Below are 23,719 nucleotides of genomic sequence, written 5' to 3' on the forward strand. Positions count from 1 at the left end.
ATGATATTTACTCTACATGAGGCCAGTTATATTTCTGTGTAGCCTTTAAAAAACTTTAAATGTCAATTTGTTTGAAAAAAATGGACGAATTCTATTTTGAATGTATTGCTTGCATTTTTATTTCTGTATATCATGAGTTACAACATAACATACTCTCTAAACCTACCAGGCATATTTAATATTTATTTTTATGTGAGTATTTATTTTAGGCTGTTCACATCTACATATCTTTATTGTTATCTTTTGAAGCTTTCTTCTTCCCTGAAAAAGTTGGTTCCTGTAACTTGGCCCTTCATTGTTATAGGCAGGGAGAGAAGGTTATAAAACTCTTATCTCCTTAGAATAATGTCATACAACTTTGGCTTAAAGATCAATATTTGCAGATAAATATATATTTGGTTATAGATAGGAGTTTTCACAAGAAACCTTTGTTTTATCAGTTAAAGAGCATGAAGTCTAACTTATAAGGAAAATATGTTTTTGTCTTGAACAATGAAAGGAGTCTCATCATTTTCCCCAAATATTCACATGGTGATGTTTACCCATCCAATACAGTCCCTGTAACTTCTGCTATGATTTGTCTGTGAGGCATCATTGGCTACAGGTAAAGATGTTTACAAAAGTAATTTGCCCAAGTCCTTGTAATATCAAGCATGCTGCGAATTAGTTACTTGTTAGAAACAGTCACATCTTCCTTTCATTTTATTTGGTATTATTTTAATAGTTTCCTATTAAATTCAAGAGGTAGAAGTTAGAAATACTCCTTGGGGATGGTTGTTAGTGAAAACGTTTAAGATACATTTGAATGGTCAAACTTGCTATCATCAAAGAAGAAATGATTTTTTTCATTCTGTTATGACTAATATCTTTAGCTATATTTGTGCAAATAACTGTGCTCTTTATTTGACAACCAAAGTATATACCTGTATCATCTCTGTTGTCCGCTAGTGCTGTTGTTCAGCTAAAAGGTTCTGTCAGTTCACACATTTAATCACTAAAACGTTGGACAAACGTAAAACTCCTGCTGACTCTATCTCAATTACAAATTCAAAACAGCCATCAAAAGTGTGTGTGGAGGGCTTCCCTGGTGGCGCAGTGGTTGAGAGTCTGCCTGCCGATGGAGGGGACACGGGTTCGTGCCCCTGTCCGGGAAGATCCCACATGCCGTGGAGCGGCCGGGCCGTGAGCCATGGCCGCTGAGCCTGCGCGTCCGGAGCCTGTGCTCCGCAACGGGAGAGGCCACAGCAGTGAGAGGCCCGCGTATCGCAAAAAAAAAAAAAAAGTGTGTGTGGAATATTGCAGATGTGTTTTGTTCAGAACTTTTAAGAGTGTTATGTAGATTTTTTTCTGGGTGGACTGAATTAAAAATCAGTTGAAATATAAATAAACATGATCATCCACTTTTTACAAAGGCTAAAACAGAGTTCTATCCTGACTCACTCAACATTAAAGTTGTAATACAAAGAGCCTGGGTCCCACCTGCTCCAAGTAGGTGGCCCTCCTGAGTGATTAAAATTATCTTTTTAAAATTACAACTCAGCAAGAGCTATTCGTTTTGCACATCCAAAAATTATTGTCCAAGTGCCCATCTGCATGTCCTTTTAAGAAACGTAGTTCAACAGAGGAAGTGCTGGTTCCTTGGGGAAATCATTCTCATCTTCAGCGTACATATGCTGTGCTACAGTTAGTCAGACAAACTCTATTGATGTTCCTGGCACTGGGCATGATTGAATATTTAACAAACAAATGTTTCTGAGCCCAGAAGACAAACAGTTCAAGAGATTTGGACTTTTAAAAAATATATATTAAGTTAAATCAAAAACATTTTGTATTTGTTCTTCTGAGAAACAGATGAACAGATGATTGGAATATGAAAACAGCATAACAAATTCTTTACTACTCTGACCAGTTATATTCAATTGCTCTGCAGGTTTTCAGTAGCTAAATGATAAACCAAAGGGGGAAAAGTGGTTATTTTTCAATCAGATATAGTAAACTTCTTATGCATGTAACAAATGTATATGTTATTTAGTATAAAATTAATACAAAGACATGTCAAGCCCACATATGTTATGTATGTGAAAGCAATAAACGTCATCTATACCTATATAATCTATTTTAGTAAGTCAGAAACATTACTAAAGAAAGGAGGAAGGTTTTGCCAGTGCACCACTACTAGTAAATACTATACTATTTTTTATTCTCCATTTATTTCCTCTCTAAAATAGAAGCTGACACAACTCAAATCAACCTGTTAGTCTCGTGTATTGTCTTGCCTTTCCCATTTATCCTAATTCCCCTTTCAAAATCTGGGATAGACCAGAATTAGTGGTTCTGGGGCAGCCAAAATAGGCAAGCCTTTTGTGCTCTGGACAGATTCTCCAGTTATTTGTCTTTTTCATATATTTAAAATAGCATAGAAACATATTACTGTGGAAATGCAATACTACGAAGAGAATGAATACCTATTAGGGAACACAGCTCAATCTGACCATTTCTTGACCCATCTCCAAACCAGGGTATATCTTAGGAAAATGTGAGGTGAATGTCCCTGTACATACTCATGAATAGTTCTGTGTGTATAATCACTGCTCATGCCAAGCAAAAAGAAATACACCTGAGTAAACTTACAGAAGGAAGAAAAATTCTCTGATCCACTTACAGGTGGAAAAAATACACTTCTTATCAAATGTATTGATTTTTAAAGTTTCTTTTAAATGATCTAGCAAACATCAGGCTGTCCGTGCATTCTTCTAAATTCTCATAATAGTACATCTGAAACTTTTTTTTTTTTGCGGTACGTGGGCCTCTCACTGTTGTGTCCTCACCCGTTCCGGAGCACAGGCTCCAGACACGCAGGCTCAGCGGCCATGGCTCACGGGCCCAGCCGCTCCGCGGCATGTGGGATCTTCCCGGACCGGGGCACGAACCCGTGTCCCCTGCATCGGCAGGCGGACTCTCAACCACTGCGCCACCAGGGAAGCCCCATCTGAAACTTTTAAATGAAATTTACTACCTTCTACCTTATGAAATTATTACTTTTGTAGGTATCTATCTTTCTGCTATTAGACTTTATGCCTCTCGAGGGCAGTGTCTTTTTCTTCTTACCTGTATATCTTATATAGTCCCTAGAAAATGCCTTACACATAGTAGGAGCTTAATAACTATTTATTGAACTAACGTTTATTGCAAAAGCTCCTAATTTCTACTTATGTCATATACAAAATGGAATCCCAGAGTGATCCAGAGATTCTGGTCCAAAGAGTTATAATTATACCTTTTCCCCTTAGCCAGCTTGTTTTTAGGGGCAATCTGTTTTAAATCCACCGTACATGTGCTTATTTTTTACTGTGAAAATGTGATGGAAACGAATAAGTAGAGGGTATTCTGGTCACAGAAATCCCATTGTCAATTGTATATAACAATTATAGGAAATTAAACTGGAATTTTTTTTTTTAAGTTGGAGAAGATATAGCACTGTCTAGCAACCAGACTGAATTTTTAAAAATCTATCCTAGTTCCACCAGTACCTTCTTAAAACCAAGGCCTGGAAGCTGTTTGTTCTGTTTTCTGTTTACCTTTCTTTAGAAAACTGGCTAAACTTTTATTCTCTTTTTGTCTCTGTGAAACAAAAATTGCAAGTGTCACCACTCCATTACCTAGTAACTCAGAGCACTAGGCATTTTTCAGGTCTCTTGCACTCTTTCCAGTTTTCTGCCTGAAGGCAGAGTTCTTCAGTCATGTGAACATCCTCAGGGTTCCCAGGATGTGGTGAAGGACAAGCTCACTCAGTAAATGTACAGCAAAGAGAGTTGCGCAGTGCCTGCAGCTCAGGCCTCGCGGTACTGTCACGAGGGCGGAAATATTCTTACCTCTCTTATTTTTCCACTTGGGGCATAAACTAAGGTCCCATGGATTGACACCCAATCACCATCTTTTCTTTCCCCTATCTGGGACTCTGAATAAATTTCTCCATCATATATAAAGAAATATACGTATCAGAAGATCAAGCCAGCATAGACAAAGAAAATAAGGCCCAGAATGAATACCAAGAAGAACTGTTTGTAAAAGATCCTTAGACACTCTGCAATTCTTTCTTTACTACAGATAGGCAAGCTATTTCTTAGGAGAGGTTCTTACACCCAAGTGTACCTTTCTTGAGACCACAGTTGTCTGATAATCCCAACTGCTTTCCATAAGAAAGGAAAATCATAACATGACTAGGGTCAAGGATTGCAGACTCCATGTAAAAGCTTTCCAGAGTCACTAAGTACAACATACTCTGCCTTCTACAGAACTCTCAAATCAGTCCAGCCTCCATCATCACCACCACTGAATTAACGCAAGTCACCTCAGCATTTCTAATCATTCCAATTTAATAGTCTCCTAATTGGCCTCCCTTACTACTATCTCCACAGACACTTCAGACACACCACAAACAATATCCACACAAACTCATTCCCATACCTTCTGTTTTGTGCCGTCATGACATTCTTCTCGTCCATCAAATCACTCAGTGACCCCTTGTCTTTGGGATAAAGTCCCTGGATGGCAGGGATTAACTTTTGGCCTACCGTTATATTCCTAGCATCTGCAGCACATAGAGCAATACGTAGCCCGTGATGAGGAAGAAAGGAAGAGAGGCAGAACAATGACAGACACACAGACAGATAAATCCCTTCTAATTAAAAGGTTTGATAAATTCCTCTCTTGTCTTGTGCCCAACCTAAAGCAGACTCTCTCACCGTTACACATACTTCACTTCTACTGAAATGGAAATTTCACCTTAGATAGTGATCTGTATCTTGAGGTGTATGATGACCAAACATTCAGGAAGAAGCTGAACAGTTCAATCAGTCATTCAAATATTTTGTTTAAAAATCCAAATTTGGGGAGTAACCAGATGTTTGGTTCTGTATAGCTATAAATGAAAGGATAGTGGAATAGTGTACTGAAACAGAAAGTAAGATAGTACAGTCTCAGACATCAAATAATGTCTTTAAATGTACTCTGCTTTTGTTGATTTTTTTCTGTTCTGTTTGTTTATTATTAAATATATTTATATTTAAATTTATATATAAATATATAATTAAATATATTAAATATATCTGTTTAAATATAACAGATAAGACAAGTTAGAAAAATCTCATGACAAGTATAAGCAATTATCACATTAGTTTTTTCTTTAAATTTATTGTTTTATAGCAGAAAAATATCTACCAACTGAAATAACACTGTTTCTCTTTTTCCTTATTTACCATCATGGCCATTGATTTTTTTGTTTGTAATTCCTCCTTTCTCAGATTTTAAAAATTAAAATTTTTAGGGATAATTCCAGAACTGTACATTAGTAAAATGTTTCTAGCTTTTATTTTCAGCTTTCCAAATAATTATATTTGGTGAGGTTCATGTCTTGTGGAAAAATACTTTCTATAATTGAAATTTTCACGTAAGAAAAATATTTCACAAAACATGCTCTATTATCTATTGCTCTTGAACAGTAAAACTTTTGTACAAAAATATAAGGCAAAAATACTTTGATAGGCCAGCTTGTTTTAAAAGTAGCATTTCCCTACATAAATAAGGTAAATTTTGTAAGTTCCAGTTCTTTCTCCTCTCATGGAGTTAGCTTATCAGGAAGCCAAAGTATACAATTCCTAAGTTTTAGGTAACTTCTTAAGGATCCTCTTCTTTTGCATACTTTCTTTGGAATGAATATATTTGAGCGACTATTTCCTAAATGTACTCTTGTTACTCAGTGGTAAAAAACATGCTTTACCAAGACCAGAGGCAAACATAGCAGGGCATCTTAGCAAATGATTTATGCCTGTTTGCATTGCTGTTTTTTAGGGGTTTTTTTATTGCAGAATAAAATAGTATATATATATGTATATGTATGTGTATTTTGCTTTATTCAGAGAATACATGAACTTGTTAAGAACTTGTACTCAGTAACTTATTCACCACAAGTTTCAGCTCAAAATGATTTCACTTTGTTCCTCTATAGGGTAACCACAGTGTCCAGGGTTCAACCGGCCCAACAACTAGTCCTCCAAGGTTAACTCAGTTAACATTAGAGAGCGTGCTGGGGAAGACTGCGAGCTGGACAACTAAAGGATATCTAAAAACTGCCTACACAGAAGCAGGAGCATCAGAAAACCAGAATTCCTTGGTGAAGCAGATAGATAAAAAAGACTTTGAAACAAGTTTGGTGCCTACACCATGCCTTTCTCCCCCTGGAAGAAGGAGTGGATCCTCTCCAAAAATTCCACGTCCTGTTATCAAAGCAAAGGACCTACCAGCCCATCAAGTGTCATCTTCGATATACAACATCTCCCTACAGGAAATTTCAGGGGAAAAGTTGAAACCGATTCCTGAAGTATCTGTAAGTGGTTTCATTCTGGTTTACATATGTGGGCAATACACCCTGCTGCGTTCTGTACTGTACCACTTTGCACACATTTGCACCAGTATCTATTTTTCATCATTTGGGTGATCAGTAATGTATTTTCTTTTTTTTAACATCTTTATTGGAGTATAATTGCTTTACAATGGTGTGTCAGTTTCTGCTTTATAACAAAGTGAATCAGCTATACATATACATATATCCCCATATCTCCTCCCTCTTGTGTCTCCCTCCCACCCTCCCTATCCCACCCCTCTAGGTGGTCACAAAGCACTGAGCTGATCTCCCTGTGCTATGCGGCTGCTTCCCACTAGCTATCTATTTTGGTAGTATGTATAAGTCCATGCCACTCTCTTACTTCGTCCCAGCTTACCCTTCCCCCTCCCTGTGTCCTCAAGTCCATTCTCTACATGTGCATCTTTATTCCTGTCCTGCCCATAGTTTCTTCATAACCTTTTTTTTTTCTTTAGATTCCATACATATGTGTTACCATACGGTATTTGTTTTTCTCTTTCTGACTTAACTTCACTCTGTATGACAGACTCCAGGTCCATCCACCTCCCTACAAATAACGCAATTTCGTATCTTTTTATGGCAGAGTAATAGTCCATTGTATATATGTGCCACATCTTCTTTATCCATTCATCTGTCGATGGACACTTAGGTTGCTTCCATGTCCTGGCTATTGTAAATAGAGCTGCAGTGAACATTGTCATACATGACTCTTTTTGAATTATGGCTTTCTCAGGGTATATGCCCAGTAATGGGATTGCTGGGTCATATGGTAGTTCTATTTTTAGCTTTTTAAGGAACCTCCATACTGTTCTGCATAGTGGCTGTATCAATTTACATTCCCACCAACAGTACAAGAGTAACACTCAGTAATGTATTTTCTTTCCTGTTTAGATGTGTTTTAGCTCAGTAGCAGCAGATGTTAAAAGAGTATCTTGCACATCCCAACAATTACAGAATGCCTCATGTTTTTAATGAGAAAGATAATTATCATGATAGTTATTTTTTATTTCCCAGTTACTTCTCATAATTTGAGTTATCACTGCCTGCAAGTTATAAATGAAGATCTTATTTTTGAGCCAAAGGTTTGCCAGTAAAATTGATAGATTTTCAATAACAATCTACATTAGGAGCCATAAAAACATCGTTATTCTATTCACTTTCTGGTCTCTTTGCAGCCGTTTCCCAAATAATAAATTATATGAGTGAAGGTTAACAGTAAAGCAGTGTCGTTGAATAAATCCCTAGGCTAGTTTGGTGGCTATATTCATGTCCATCAGATTGATTTTTTTCCTTCCTGTGTGAGTATTTTTCTTCCTTCAGTTCCCCCATCGCTGTCCTTAGAAACTAGAGGACAAATGAGGCTATGCAGAACAAATGACACTTATATTTCTTTTTTTTAAGCATTAAAGCTTTTTTTAAATTTGTCATGTCCTAAGTATTCTGTGTGTGTTACAGTGTAAAATTTTGGTTCAATTATATTTTAAGCGTGTTAGAGTGGATTACCTAGTGCAGATAATAGATATATACATCATTACCATCAACTAATATTTCTTTATTTATTTTTTATTCCTTGGGATTTTGATAGGGATTGCATCGAATCTGTAGATTGCTTTAGGTAATATGGACATTTTAATGTCCGTATGTTAATTCTTCCAATTCATGAGCACGGAATATCTTTCCATTTATTTGTGTCTTCAACTTCTTTCAACAATGTCTTATACTTTGCAGGTCTTTCACCTCCTTGTTTAAATTTATTCCTAGGTATTTTATTCTTTTTGTTGTGATTGTCACTGGGATTGTTTTCTTAATTTTTCTTTCTTATAGCTCATTGTTAGCATACAGAAATGCAACAGACTTTTTGTATGTTGATTTTGTACCTTGCAACTATACCGTATTTGTTTATTATTTCTAATGTTTTTTTGGTGGAGTCTTAAGGATTCTCTCTATATAAAATCATGTCATCTGCAAATAGTGACAGTTTTACTTCTTCCTTTCTAACTGGAATGCCTTTTCTCTCTTTTTATTGCCTAATTGCTCTGGCTAGGACTTCCAATACTGTGTTGAATAAGAGTGGTGAGAGTGGGCATCCTTGGGCATCCTTGTCTTTTTCCTGATTTTAGAGGGATAGCTTTCAATTTTTCACCATTTAGTGTGATGTTAGCTATGAGTTTGTCATATATGACCTGTACTATGTTGAAGTACGTTCTTTCTGTACCTATTTTATTGAGAGATTTTTATCAGAAATGGGTGTTGAATCTGGTCAAATGCTTTTTCTGCATCTACTGAGATGATCATATGCTTTTTTTCCTTTGTTTTATTAATGTGGTATATCCCATTTATTTATTTGTGAATGTTGAGCCATGTTTGCATCCCTGGAATCAGCCCCACTTTATCAAGGAATATGGTCCTTTTAATGTATTGCTGTATTTGGTTGGCTCATATTTTGTTGACGATTTTTGCATGTATGTTCATCAAAGATATTGGTCTGTAATTTTCTTTTTTTGTGTTGAGTTAGTCTGGTTTTGGCATAACAGTAATGTTGGCCTCGTAAAATGAGTTTGGAATGATTCCTTCCTCTTTAATTTTTTGAAGAGTTTGAAAATGATAGGTATTAAATCTTCTTTGAATATTTGACAGAGTTCACCTGTGAAGACATCTCGTCCTGAACTTTTCTTTTGGGGAGGTTTTTGATTAATGTTTCAGTCTTTTTATTAGTGATCAGTCTATTCAGATTTTCTGTTCCTCCATGATTCAGTCTTGGAAGGTTGTATGAAACTCTTATGTCTAAGAGTTTGTCCATTTCTTAGGTTGTCAAATTTGTCAGCATAACATGTCTAATTTGTGTTCATACTATTCTCTTATAATCCTTTGTCTTTCTGTGATATCTATTATTTATCCTCTTTCATTTCTGATTTTATTTATCACAGCCTTCTTTTTTTCTTAGTGAGTTTAGCTAAAGGTTTATCAATTTTGTTTATCTTTTCAAAGAACCAGTTCTTAGTTTGACTGACATTTTCTGTTGTCTTTTTTTTAAATTTTTTAATTGTATTTTATTTTTTTTATACAGCAGGTTCTTATTATTCATCAATTTTATACACATCAATGTATACATGTCAATCCCAATCCCCCAATTCATCACACCACCATCCCCACCCCACCCCACGGCTTTCCCCCCTTGGTGTCCATACGTCTGTTCTCTACATCTGTGTCCCAAATTCTGCCCTGCAAACCAGTTCATCTGTACCTTTTTTCTAGGTTCCACATATATGCATTAATATATGATATTTGTTTTTCTCTTTCTGACTTACTTCACTCTGTATGACAGTCTCTAGATCCATCCACATCTCAACAAATGACCCAGTTTCGTTCCTTTTTATGGCTGAGTAATATTCCATTGTATATATGTACCACAACTTCTTTATCCATTCGTCTGTCGATGCGCATTTAGGTTGCTTCCATGACCTGGCTATTTTAAATAGTGCTGCAATGAATATTGCATTGCATGTGCCTTTTTGAATTATGGTTTTCTCTGGATATATGCCCAGTAGTGGGATTGCTGGGTCATATGGTAATTCTATTTTTAGTTTTTTAAGGAACCTCCATACGGTTCTCCATAGTGGCTGTATCAATTTACATTCCCACCAACAGTGCAAGAGGGTTCCCTTTTCTCCACACCCTCTCCAGCATTTGTTGTTTGTAGATTTTCTGATGATGCCCATTCTAACTGGTGTGAGGTGATACCTCATTGTAATTTTGATTTGCATTTCTCTAATAATTAGTGATGTTGAGCAGCTTTGCGTGTGCTTCTTGGCCATCTGTATGTCTTCTTTGGAGAAATGTCTATTTAGGTCTTCTGCCCACTTTTGCATTGGGTCATTTGTTTCTTTAATGCTGAGCTGCATGAGCTATTTATATATTTTGGAGATTAATCCTTTGTCCATTGAATCGTTTGCAAATATTTTCTCCCATTCTGAGGGTTGTCTTTTGGTCTTGTTTATGGTTTCCTTTGCTGTGCAAAAGCTTTGAAGGTTCATTAGGTCCCATTTGTTTATTTTTGTTTTTATTTCCAATACTCTAGGAGGTGGATCAAAAAAACATCTTGCTGTGATTTATCTCAAAGAGTGCTCTTCCTATGTTTTCCTCTAAGAGTTTGATAGTGTCCAGTCTTACATTTAGGTCTCGAATCCGTTTTGAGTTTATTTTTATGTATGGTGTTAGGGAGTGTTCTAATTTCATTCTTTTACATGTAGCTGTCCAGTTTTCCCAGCACCACTTATTGAAGAGACTGTCTTTTCTCCATTGTATATCCTTGCCTCCTTTGTCATAGATTAGTTGACCATAGGTGCATGGGTTTTTCTCTGGGCTTTCTCTCTTGTTCCATTGATCTAAGTTTCTGCTTTTGTGCCAGTACCATCTTGATTACTGTAGCTTTGTATTATAGTCTGAAGTCAGGGAATCTGATTCCTTCCACTCCGTTTTTTTCCCTCAAGACTGCTTTGGCTCTTCGGGGTCTTTTGTGTCTCCATACAAATTTTAAGATTATTTGTTCTAGTTCCATAAAAAATGCCATTGGTAATTTGATAGGGATTGCATTGAATCTGTAGATTGCTTTGGGTAGTATAGTCATTTTCATAATATTGATTCTTCCAATCCAAGAACATGGTATATCTCTCCATCTGTTGGTATCATCTTTAATATCTTTCATCAGTGTCTTATACTTTCCTGCATACAGGTCTTTTGTCTCCCTAGGTAGGTTTATTCCTAGGTATTTTATTCTTTTTGTTGCAATGGTAAATGGGAGTGTTTCCTTAATTTCTCTTTCAGATTTTTCATCATTAGTGCATGGGAATGCAAGAGATTTCTGTGCATTAATTTTGTATCCTGCTACTTTACCAAATTCATTGATTAGCTCTAGTGTTTTTCTGGTAGCATCTTTAGGATTCTCTATGCATAGTATCATGTCATCTGCAAACAGTGACAGCTTTGCTTTTTCTTTTGCGATTTGGATTCCTTTTATTTCCTTTTCTGCTCTGATTACTGTGGCTAAAACTTCCAAAACTATGTTGAATAAGAGTGGTGATAGTGGGCAACCTTGTCTTGTTCCTGATCTTAGTGGAAATGCTTTCAGTTTTTCACCATTGAGGACGATATTGGCTGTGGGTTTGTCATATATGGCCTTTATTATGTTGAGGAAAGTTCCCTCTGTGCCTACTTTCTGCAGGGTTTTTATCATAAACGGGTGTTGAATTTTGTCGAAAGCTTTCTCTGCATCTATTGAGATGATCATATGGTTTTTCTCCTTCAATTTGTTAATATGGTGTATCATGTTGATTGATTTGCGTATATTGAAGAATCCTTGCATTCCTGGAATAAACCCCACTTGATCATGTTGTGTGATCCGTTTAATGTGCTATTGGATTCTGTATGCTAGTTTTTTTTTTTTTTTTTACGTTACGCAGGCCTCTCACTGTTGCGGCCTTTCGCGCTATGGAGCACAGGCTCCGGACGCGCAGGCTCAGCGGCCATGGCTCACGGGCCCAGCTGCTCCGCGGCATGTGGGATCTTCCAGGACCGGAGCACGAACCCACGTCCCCTGCATCAGCAGGCGGACTCTCAACCACTGCACCACCAGGGAAGCCCTGTTTGCTAGTATTTTGTTGAGGATTTTTGCATCTATGTTCATCAGTGATAATGGCCTGTAATTTTCTTTCTTTGTGACATCCTTGTCTGGTTTTGGTATCAGGGTGATGGTGGCCTCGTTGAATGAGTTTGGGAGTGTTCCTCCCTCTGCTATATTTTGGAAGAGTTTGAGAAGCATAGGTATTAGCTCTTCTCTAAATGATTGATAGAATTTGCCTGTGAAGCCATCTGGTCCTGGGCTTTTGTTTGTTGGAAGATTTTTAATCACAAATTTCAATTTCAGTGCTTCTGATTGGTCTGTTCATATTTTCTATTTCTTCTTGATTCAGTCTTGGCAGGTTGTGCATTTCTAAGAATTTGTCCATTTCTTCCAGTTTGTCCATTTTATTGGCATAGAGCTGCTTGTAGTAATCTCTCATGATCTTTTGTATTTCTGCAGGGTCAGTTGTTACTTCTCCTTTTTCATTTCTAATTCTATTGATTTAAGTCTTCTTCCTTTTCTTCTTGATGAGTCTGGCTAATGGCTTATCAATTTTGTTTATCTTCTCAAAGAACCAGCTTTTAGTTTTATTGATCTTTGCTATCGTTTCCTTCATTTCTTTTTCATTTATTTCTGATCTGATTTTTATGATTTCTTTCCTTCTGCTAACTTTGGGGTTCTTTTGTTCTTCTTTCTCTAATTGCTTTAGGTGCAAGGTTAGGTTGTTTATTCGAGATGTTTCCTGTTTCTTGAGGTAGGATTGTATTGCTATAAACTTCCTTCAGAACTGCTTTTGCTGCATCCCATGGATTTTGGGTCATCGTGTCTCCATTGTCATTTGTTTCTAGGTATTTTTTGATTTCCTCTTTGATTTCTTCAGTGATCACTTCATTATTAAGTAGTGTATTGTTTAGCCTCCATCTGTTTGTAATTTTTACAGATCTTTTCCTGTAATTGATATCGAGTCTCATAGCTTTGTGGTCAGAAAAGATACTTGATACAATTTCAATTTTCTTAAATTTACCAAGGCTTGATTTGTGACCCAAGATATGATCTATCCTGGAGAATGTTCCATGAGCACTTGAGAAAAATGTATATTCTGTTGTTTTTGGATGGAATGTCCTATAAATATCAATTAAAGTATCATTTAAGTCCATCTTGTTTAATTATCATTTAATCTTTTGTGATGATCTGTTCATGGTGAAAGTGGCCATTGGTGAAAGTGGGGTGCCTTTGAATGTGCTACTATGAGTGTTCCCTTTTATGGCTGTTAATATTTGCCTTATGTATTGAGGTGCTCCTATGTTGGGTGCATGAATATTTACAATTGTTATATCTTCTTCTTGGATCGATCCCTTGATCATTATGTAGTGTCCTTCTTTGTCTCTTCTAATAGTCTTCATTTTAAAATCTATTTTGTCTGATATGAGAATTGCTACTCCAGCTTTCTTTTGGTTTTCATTTGCATGAAATATCTTTTTCCATCCCTTTACTTTCAGTCTGTATGTGTCTCTAGGTCTGAAGTGGGTCTCTTGTAGACAGCAAATATATGGGTCTTGTTTTTGTATCCATTCAGCCAATCTGTGTCTTTTGGTGGGAGCATTTAGTCCATTTACATTTAAGGTAATTATCGATATGTATGTTCCTATTCCCATTTTCTTAATTGTTTTGGGTTCGTTATTGTAGGTCTTTTCCTTCTCTCGTGTTTCTTGCCTAGAGAAGTTCCTTTAGCAGTTGTTGTAAAGCTGGTTTGGTGGTGCTGAACTCTCTCAGCTTTTGCTTGTCTGCAAAGGTTTTAATTTCTCCATCAAATCTGAATGAGATCCTTGCTGGGTAGAGTAATCTTGGTTGCAGATTTTTCTCCTTCATCACTTTAACTATGTCCTGCCTGTCCCTTCTGGCTTGCAGAGTTTCTGCTGAAAGATCAGCTGTTAACCTTATGGGGATTCCCTTGTGTGTTATTTGTTGTTTTTCCCTTGCTGCTTTTAATATGTTTTCTTTGTATTTAATTTTTGACAGTTTGATTAATATGTGTCTTGGCGTGTTTCTCCTTGGATTTATCCTGTATGGGACTCTCTGTGCTTCCTGGACTTGATTAACTATTTCCTTTCCCATATTAGGGAAGTTTTCAACTATAATCTCTTCAAATATTTTCTCAGTCCCTTTCTTTTTCTCTTCTTTTTCTGGAACCCCTATAACTCGAATGTTGGTGCGTTTAATGTTGTCCCAGAGGTCTCTGAGACTGTCCTCGGTTCTTTTCAGTCTTTTTTCTTTATTCTGCTCTGCAGTAGTTATTTCCACTATTTTATCTTCCAGGTCACTTATCCATTCTTCTGCCTCAGTTATTCTGCTATTGATCCCATCTAGAGTATTTTTAATTTCATTTATTGTGTTGTTCATCGTTGTTTGTTTCATCTTTAGTTCTTCTAGGTCCTTGTTAAATGTTTCTTGCATTTTGTCTATTCTATTTCCAAGATTTTGGATCATCTTTACTATCATCATTCTGAATTCTTTTTCAGGTAGACTTCATATTTCCTCTTCAGTTGTTAGGTCTGGTGAGTTTTTATCTTGCTCCTTCATCTGCTGTGTGTTTTTCTGTCTTCTTATTTTGCTTATCTTACTGTGTTTGGGGTCTCCTTTTTGAAGGCTGCAGGTTCGTAGTTCCCGTTGTTTTTGGTGTCTGTCCCCAGTGGTTAAGGTTGGTTCAGTGGGTTGTGTAGGCTTCCTGGTGGAGGGGACTAGTGCCTGTGTTCTGGTGGATGAAGCTGGATCTTGTCTTTCTCGTGGGCAGGTCCACGTCTGGTGGTGTGTTTTGGGGTGTCTGTGGACTTATTATGATTTTAGGCAGCCTTTCTGCTAATGGGTAGGGTTGTGTTCCTCTCTTGCTAGTTGTTTGGCATAGGATGTCCAGCACTGTAGCTTGCTGGTCATTGAGTGAAGCTGGGTGCTGGTGTTGAGATGGAGATCTCTCGGAGATTTTCGCTGTTTGATATTATGTGGAGCTGGGAGGTCTCTTATGGACCAGTGTCCTGAAGTTGGCTCTCCCACCTCAGAGGCGCAGCACTGACTCCTGGCTGCAGCACCAAGAGCCTTTCAGCCACACGGCTCAGAATAAAAGGGAGAAAAAGTAGAAAGAATTAGTAGAAGAAAGAAAGAAAGAAAGAGAGGGAGGAGGGAGGGAGGAAGGAAGGAGGGAAGGAAGGAAAAAAGAAGATAAAGTAAGATAAAATATAATAAAGTTATTAAAATAAAAAAAATAATTATTAAGATAAAAAAACACAGACGGATAGAACCCTAGGACAAATGGTGGAAGCAAAGCTATACAGACAAAATCTCACACAGAAGCATACACATACACACTCATAAAAAGAGGAAAAGGGGGAAAAATCATAAATCTTGCTCTCAAAGTCCACCTCCTCAATTTGGGATGGTTCGTTGTCTAAAGGAGGGAAGGAAGGAAAGAAAGAAGATAAAGTAAAATAAAATAAAGTTATTAAAATAAAAAGTAATAAGAAAAAATTTTTTTTAAAAAAATGGATGAAAAAGACAAATACCGTATGCTAACACATATATATGGAATTTAAGAAAAAAAAATGTCATGAAGAACCTAGGGGTAAGACAGGAATAAAGACACAGACCTACTGGAGAACGGACTTGAGGATATGGGGAGGGGGAAGGGTGAGCTGTGACAGGGTGAGAGAGAGGCATGGACATATATACACTAACAAACGTAAGGTAGATAGCTAGTGAGAAGCAGCCGCATGGCACAGGGATATCGGCTCGGTGCTTTGTGACCGCCTGGAGGGGTGGGATAGGGAGGGTGGGAGGGAGGGAGACACAAGAGGGAAGAGATATGGGAACATATGTATATGTATAACTGATTCACTTTGTTATAAAGCAGAAACTAACACACCATTGTAAAGCAATTATACCCCAATAAAGATGTTTAAAAAAAAAAAAACGGACGGATAGAACCCTCGGACAAATGGTGAAAGCAAAGCTATACAGACAAAATCTCACACAGGAGCATACACATACACCCTCACAAAAAGAGGAAAAGGGGAAAAAATAATAAATCTTGCTCTTAAGTCCACCTCCTTAATGTGGGATGATATGTTGTCTATTCATGTATTCCACAGATGCAGGGTACATCCAGTTGATTGTGATTTCCCTTTCTCTTCTTTGTTCGCACAGCTCCAGGGGCTCAGCTTTGGATTTGGCCCCGCCTCTGCGTGTAGGTCGCCGGAGGGCATCTGTTCTTCACTCAGACAGGACGGGGTTAAAGGAGCCGCTGATTCGGGGGCTCTGGCTCACTCAGGCCGGGGAGAGGGAAGGGCACAGAGTGCGGGGCGGGCCTGCAGTGGCAGAGGCTGGCGTGACGTTGCACCAGCCTGAGGCACGCCGTGCATTCTCCCAGGGGAGTTGTCCCTGGATCCCGGGACCCTGGCAGTGGCGGGCTGCACAGGCTCCCCGGAAGGGGGGTGTGGAGAGTGACCTGTGCTCGCACACAGGCTTCTTGGTGGCGGCAGCAGCAGACTTAGCGTCTCATGCCCGTCTCTGGGGTCCGCGCTTTTAGCCGCAGCTCGCACCCGTCTTGGTAGCTCCATTAAGCAGCGTTCTTAATCCCCTCGCCTCGCGCACCAGGAAACAAAGAGGGAAGAAAAAGTCTCTTGCCTCTTCGGCAGGTCCAGACTTTTCCCCGGACTCCCTCCCGCAGCCGTGGTGCACTAACCCCCTGCAGGCTGTGCTCACGCCGCCAATCCCAGTCCTCTCCCTGCGCGCCGACCGAAGCTGGAGCCTCAGCTCCCAGCCCCGCCCGCTCCGGTGGGGGAGCAGACAAGCCTCTCGGGCTGGTGAGTGCTGGTCGGCGCCGATCGTCTGTGCAGGAGTCTCTCCGCTTTGTCCTCTGCACCCCTGTTGCTGCGCTCTCCTCCATGTCTCCGAAGCTTCCCCCCTGCGCCACCCCCTGTCTCCGCCAGTGAAGGGGCTTCCTAGTGTGTGGAAACCTTTCCTCCTTCACAGCTCCTTCCCAGAGGTGCAGGTCCTGTCCCTATTCTTTTTTCTCTGTTTTTTCTTTTTTCTTTTGCCCTACCCAGGTACGTGGGTAGTTTCTTGCCTTTTGGGAAGTCTGAGGTCTTCTGCCAGCGTTCAGTAGGTGTTCTGTAGGAATTGTTCCACCTGTAGATGTATTTTTTATGTATTTGTGGGGAGGAAGGTGATTTAACGTCTTACTCCTCTGCCATCTTGAAGGTCCCTCCATACAATTGATTTTTAAATTGATTTTGTATCTTGCAATCTTGCTGAACATGTATTAGTTCTAATAGTGTTTTGTGAATTCCTTTGGATTTTCTATATACAAGATCATGTCATTGCAGATAGAGATAGTTCTACTTCCTTTCCAATCTGGATGTTTTTTATTTCTTCTTCTAACTTAATTGCATCCACAAACTGCAGGGTTTTTTAAATAAATTTATTTATTTTATTTATTTATTTTTGGCTTAGTTGGGTCTTCATGCTGTGTGCAGGCTCTCTCTAGTTGCGGCGAGCAGGGGCTGCTCTTCATTGTGGTGCGCAGGCTTCTCATTGTGGTGGCTTCTCTTGCTGCAGAGCACAGGTTCTAGGCACTCAGGCTTCAGTAATTGTGGCACGAGGGCTCTAGACACAGGCTCAGTAGTTGTGGTACACGGGCTCAGTGGCTCCGAGGCACGTGGGATCTTCCCAGACCAGGGCTCAAACCCGTGTCCCCGGTATTGGCAGGCGGATTCTTAACCACTGCACCACCAGGGAAGTCCCCACAAATTGGATTTAATTTCAGTAAAAACCTTTTTTCTTTCAATATATATAAGATTTAATACTGAATAGTGTGGCCCCAGTATTGAATTGTAACACAGGCCTGATGAGCTCAGACAGGCCTAGAAAGATTCTACTGGTATGAATCAAAAGAATTGTGCTTGATGCAAGAAGAAAATTTTGAGAATTCTCCTGGAACTAGAAGTCCATTTAATATTAATATGAATACAGGTGTGAAATTACCTTTGCTGGCTAGCGTCATAGTCCCTATATGTAGAGTTCTGATATGTATGGAGGTTCTACCACCTAAGCTAGGTTTCTAAAATAAAGGACCTCCAGGTGATGGAGTATACTTATTCTGGTTCTACTTCTGAATAAGTAAGAGCACCTCCTCTTCTGTTGACAGCTTATCAGGTCAGGTATTCTCCCAGCTGCTAGCGATACACTGAGCAAGAAAGATGAAGCCTCTCTCCTCAGGGAGCTTATATCTGTTGGAAGACACAGACAACAAATAAACAAGTTCATACAGTGATTATAAACTTTATATGATAAAGACTTGGGAAGCAAAAAAACTGGGTGATATAATAGAGTGGTAGGATGCATAGAATTGTGGGCATCTGACTGAGTGGGTATCTGACTGAGTAGGTGACATTTGAGGTGAGAGCTAAAGTTTAAGATGAAGGCAGCCGTGCAAAGAACTAGAGGATAATGTTTTAGGCATCAGGAACAGCAGGTACAAAGCTTCTAAACTGGGCATCTTTGAGGAATAAAGGAGGCCCGTGTAGGTCGGACATATGGGCAAGGGGAAAGTAGAAGAGGGTGACATCAGAGAGGTAAACAGGCCCAGATCGTGTAAGGTCAGGAAGGACATGGTGAAGAGGGTGGCCTTTATTCCAAATGCAATGGTGAGTCTTTAAAGGTTATTAAGCAAGGCAATGACATTTATATTCAAGAGGTCTCCTCTGGCTGCCTCCAGAATGGATGCAATACGGCAGGCATAGAAGCAGGGAAGACAATTGAGGCATTACTCTGATAGTTCACAGTGGAGATGAAGAGAAGTAGCAGATTACTGGAATATGGGGAAGTAGGACTGACAGGATGTAAGAAAGAAGAAACAGGCAGAATCAAGGATGATGCTTAGGTTTAGGACTTGAGTAACCAGACAGATGGTCATGTCGTTTACTGGGCTGTGGCAGACTGGATGTATCTGAGCCATCAACCTAGGCATCAAGGTACCACAATCAGGAATTGCAAGTGAACATCCCATTGAAAATCTGTGCTCTCGCAAAGTGCCAACGTGAAGCAACTTTATGACAGAAGAAAAATAAAGGCTCTTACAAAATGAGGTGCAAGAAAATTGTCTTCCTAATCCCCTGATATGGAAGAGTACTAGTAATTTTTAAGGAACGCTTACTGAAATTGATTTGCTAACTGCTTGGTAAACTTCTTTCTTGCAATGTTTTATTCACATCTTAATAGAGTTCTCTATTATTAAGTTCAAATATTTTTAATTAAGAAAGAAGTACAGCCCTCTGGGTAGTATTGCAATCATATAGCTAGCTGGTAATTAAACTTTTCCACATTTATAACTGCATTCAAATAATTTTGAATGAATCATTTTAAACCTGCAGATGTTGTTATGTGCACCTTTAAACAAATAAACAAGACATATATAACAGTCTTTGTGGTTCCAGAAAAAAGTTGGAGTTTTTGAAGAATTGTTATTTTCATAAGAATGACAAAATATGCTACCAATTACAAATTCAGATATTCTCTTTAGAAAAAAAGACATGACTTTTTATAGGAAAAACATTGTAAAATATATGTAACTTTTGAGTTTAATTTTCACGTTTCCATTTTTGAATATCAGAACTGAATTATGGAAAGACACTTTTAAAGATATTTTAGACCATGGTATGATGTGAGCAAATTTTTCTCTTAATCATCAAGCCTTTTTTTTTTTTTTTGGATAATAAAAAAGGATTAGTTTCATCGCCTCCCTGATGAACTTGAGCCCAGTATTGGAGCAGTGAATATCTATCATCATATATTTTCTAAGTTATAAAAGTTTACTATTCAATGCAATTTATGCTCAACAAACTTAGAGAAAAATGAATTTGTAAATTATTTTAGGGTTCTAAAGGCATTATTCCATTACATAAATTTCTGCATTTTCTAGGGTGTATAATACTCTTTGTTCAAAGTGATGCCATCTTTCTCTTTTTGAATTTGCCACTCAAGTATGCCATTTACAGCTGTCTTTCTAACAATACTGCATTGTTTGAAGAATTCATAAATGTCTTTCTCACCCCTGACTTGCTTCAGCTGCAACAATATTCCGTTGTTGTAAAACACCTGTCTCAGGGTCAGGTTGCCTTGTATATTATACATCACCCTGGCCCAATTGGGGAGGTTCACTTAGGGGTGACTCTCCCTCCTTCAGCAGCTTCCACCACAGATGCCCACCGACCTCATGCTGCCCTGATCCTTCCCTTTGCTGCCCTCAAGGCCTTCCCCAAACAGGGCCCTATGTCATGTCTATCCACATTTTCATTCTTCGGAACTGAGAAGTCAGGAGCAGTGGGCACCATGGTTCAGAGCACCAGCTCAAATCAGACAGACCTGATTTGAGTCCTAGCTTTGCTTCTTTTTACGTATGTGACCGTGGACACATTTCTTAACCTCTTTTAGCCTTGGTTATGTCAAATGTAAACTTGGAGAAAATAACAATACTTATTCCATAGGGTTGTTGTGAGTATTAAATGAGATAGTACATGTAGAACTAGTATCCCATAGTCCAACAGGATATTTTCTTGTACCTATTTATGAGTAGTTAGAATTGTAAACCAGTATGCCTGGCATTCTAAAGCAAACCTTTCAATTTCAATCAAATTCTAGAAACTAATTATTGAGATTGTTCAATAAGTGATAACTATATATGCTTCTTGTCCTCTGCTTATCGTTGAATCCAGTGTTAACATAAGAGTAAATTAATGGGTCACTTCTTCCAGGTAACATGTTGATATTTTTTCAAGGATACACTGAAGAGAGAAAAATATTTAGAAGCAGGATGTGATGTCGCTCCAGTCATTCCCCAGAGACCACCCTCAATGTACTTGCCATGTTCCCAGAACTAAATTGTAGGTGTGTAGCTTCATGATTGATGGAGTGAATTGAACTTGGGCAGGACTGACAGCATTTCATAAACCACACTGTTAACCATGGGAAGAATATTTCATTTATTAAATTGGACATTCCTGCCAATTAATAGTCTTTGGAAAAAGAGTCTGATATTTGATATTTTGTTGAAACTGCACTCTTTCCTTGTCTCTGAAAAAACAAGGTCATTTTCTCAGTCTTATCTGTCAATGTACTGCTGGGTATATTGCTGAAGCTATAGAACTTGGTGATTCAATAACATTTGTGTCACCAGTAAAAGTATTTGAATTAGGCATAGAAATTTCCCAGGTGGAACTCACTCCTAGCCCTCTGCCTTCTTTTTGAATATTTTTCTGTCTGAACTGCTGCTAATACTACAGGGTGGTTTGTTTCTTTCACTTTCTTTGTATCTAGTGTCTAATTTAGTTATCCACCAAGGCAAAATGGTCTAGAATAGATGTATGTTAAAATAATTTAAATGGAATTGTGGTTTAAAATCCAGGTGATGATATGGAATTGCAAGAGTTATTAGGACATTTTGATATCTCCATTTCTGAGTAGTTAGTTATGCAAACAATATGCCAGTACTCTGATGAAGAGGAGCAGTTTCAAATTCTCAAAAGTTTCAGAAATTGTAGCTAGAAAGTCTTGACAAAAATTAAGAGACTATCAGAAGTATGAATCAATGAAAATACATTAGTGGTTTAACCAACACACTGTGGCGTTTCATTGTCAGTTCTCCAGTATTCCAGTGCTAAGGTTAGCATCCTACTAATCGAATGTTTATGGAAGAAATCCATCTTCTTTGATGTCTTGTTCTTCCTAATTTTAAAGAGGAGCAAGTCAGATTTGTAATTTTCCTTCTTTATGTAAGAGGTACTAGGCTATTTTCCAAACACATTGAGATTGAGGTCTTTGATTAAGAACCTCGTTTGTGGCTTTAAGAATTTGGAGTACTTGCCATGTGCCAGGCCCTCTACAAGGTGTCCCATACTATCTCCAGTCTCCATTTTCACCCCTCATGAGAGGCCTTACTTATTTGAAAGATAAGGAAGGAGAGAGGTTTAGCTTGTTCACATATAATAAGTAACAAGGCAGAGTATCAAACCCAGGAGATCTGGCCAGAAAAGCCTGTGTACCTTCCACACTGGCCTATCACCCTTAGTTAAAGACCACTGAAAAAAGTCTGTGATCATGTGGCAATTTAACTTCTATTGCCACTTGAAGCTTTGCAGTATTTTAATGTGCAGAAGCATACACAGATGTTGGTATATCTGTTGTTAATGTTTTACAACCAGTTTTATATTCTAAACAGTTCAAACTTACTTAAAAGTTATCATCTTCCCACTCCAGAAGCATCAGTTGGCTTGCCTCTGCTGTTTTCATCTCTATAAGCAGTCTCAGTAATTGTTTTCCTCCTGGTTCTTTAAATAATATTTTAAACTACCACTTATTGAATGGCTACTATGCTTGTCCCATGTATAAGGCTACACTTCACCTTGTAGATGGCATATCCTTGAATATAATATAAAACCTGTTCAATTTGGTTTTACTAGATTCCTTCTAGTCTATTATTCTTAAACTCAGAAGATAGATGCTGGAAAATTACAAATTGTTTATCAGCTCACTTTAAGGTTAATAAGAGATCAGCTATGTTTGTCAGAGAATTCTTTCTGAAAATTAGCAAGCTGACTACCAAGGCAAAATATATGGAAGTATATTTCTTTTTAGGTCATGGATTAAGAGTACTCTATACAAATATAGCACATAAATATAAACATCTTTTTCTTTAAATCTTTTCGTGCCAAGAAAGAGAGAGCCACATATATAAGATAGATAGCTATCGCTTTGCAAGGAATTTTGCCGCTATTGGATTTAATTAGCCAACAATTCTTTACCTGAGACATTTTGAGAGATTATTATTCATGAATAATGAAGTATGGATTGAGTCAAGTGTTGTGAAGTGTCTCCAGGTCACACGCTGAAATGTTTGTGACAGACATTTCAGAGGCAACATTGGGTCTGGTTAAGCCTATGTCCACGTGAATGCCAGGGAGATCAGCTCGGTGCTTTGTGACCACCTAGAGGGGCGGGATAGGGAGGGTGGGAGGGAGGGAGACGCAAGAGGGAAGAGATATGGGAACATATGTATATGTATAACTGATTCACTGTTATAAAGCAGAAACTAGCACACCACTGTAAAGCAATTATACTCCAATAAAGATGTTAAAAAAAAAAACAACAAAAAAACATGATCTAGATTCTGACCGGTTGGTTCTTTTGAATAGCCTGACTCTTAATTTATGCTGTGCAAGTTGACGTAGCGTCTCTTAAATTTAGCAAAGGTTTTCAAGTTGAACTGTGGCTTGGTCTTTAAGTTTTGATTTATCTCTTTGTGTGGTGAGGACATGCTGAAAGCTACGGTGTAATTGTGAATGAGTTATGAGCTCAAGTATGTGTCACTTAGAGCTCATGTTTGTGGCTTCTGTCTTCTCTTCATTCCTATTGTTAGTGGGCCTGTGTCCCCAATGAATCAGAGTAAATTCTTGTGTGGGTAAGTAGCTCAAGAATTTGAAACAAGTATTCAAGGAGTGCTAGTTGGAAAAGAGATGCTCTAGAACACTAATTTACCATGAGCTATTAGTATTAAAAATGTCAATATAGGAATTAAACACTGTCTGCAAATAGCAATAGGGAGGAGATTAATCTTCAAATTAAAATGCTGATTA

At 38.2% G+C, this 23,719-nt stretch overlaps 1 protein-coding gene across 4 annotated transcripts in view; it reads left to right on the forward strand.

Moving 5' to 3' along the window:
- The window catches only part of CFAP20DC (CFAP20 domain containing), a 267,799-nt gene that overhangs the window by 177,662 nt on the left and 66,418 nt on the right, over positions 1-23,719 (forward strand). For 3 of the 4 annotated variants that reach the window (XM_060164004.1, XM_060164005.1, XM_060164006.1), the window contains one exon: positions 6,008-6,385. In XM_060164004.1, the coding sequence (XP_060019987.1) occupies positions 6,008-6,385 (378 nt within the window). Of the gene's footprint in view, positions 1-6,007; positions 6,386-23,719 lie in introns of those variants that run through there. The other variant, XM_060164007.1, reaches the window with a different exon arrangement.

The sequence above is a fragment of the Lagenorhynchus albirostris genome, chromosome 10 (genome assembly GCF_949774975.1).
Source record: "Lagenorhynchus albirostris chromosome 10, mLagAlb1.1, whole genome shotgun sequence".
NCBI lineage: Eukaryota > Metazoa > Chordata > Mammalia > Artiodactyla > Delphinidae > Lagenorhynchus > Lagenorhynchus albirostris.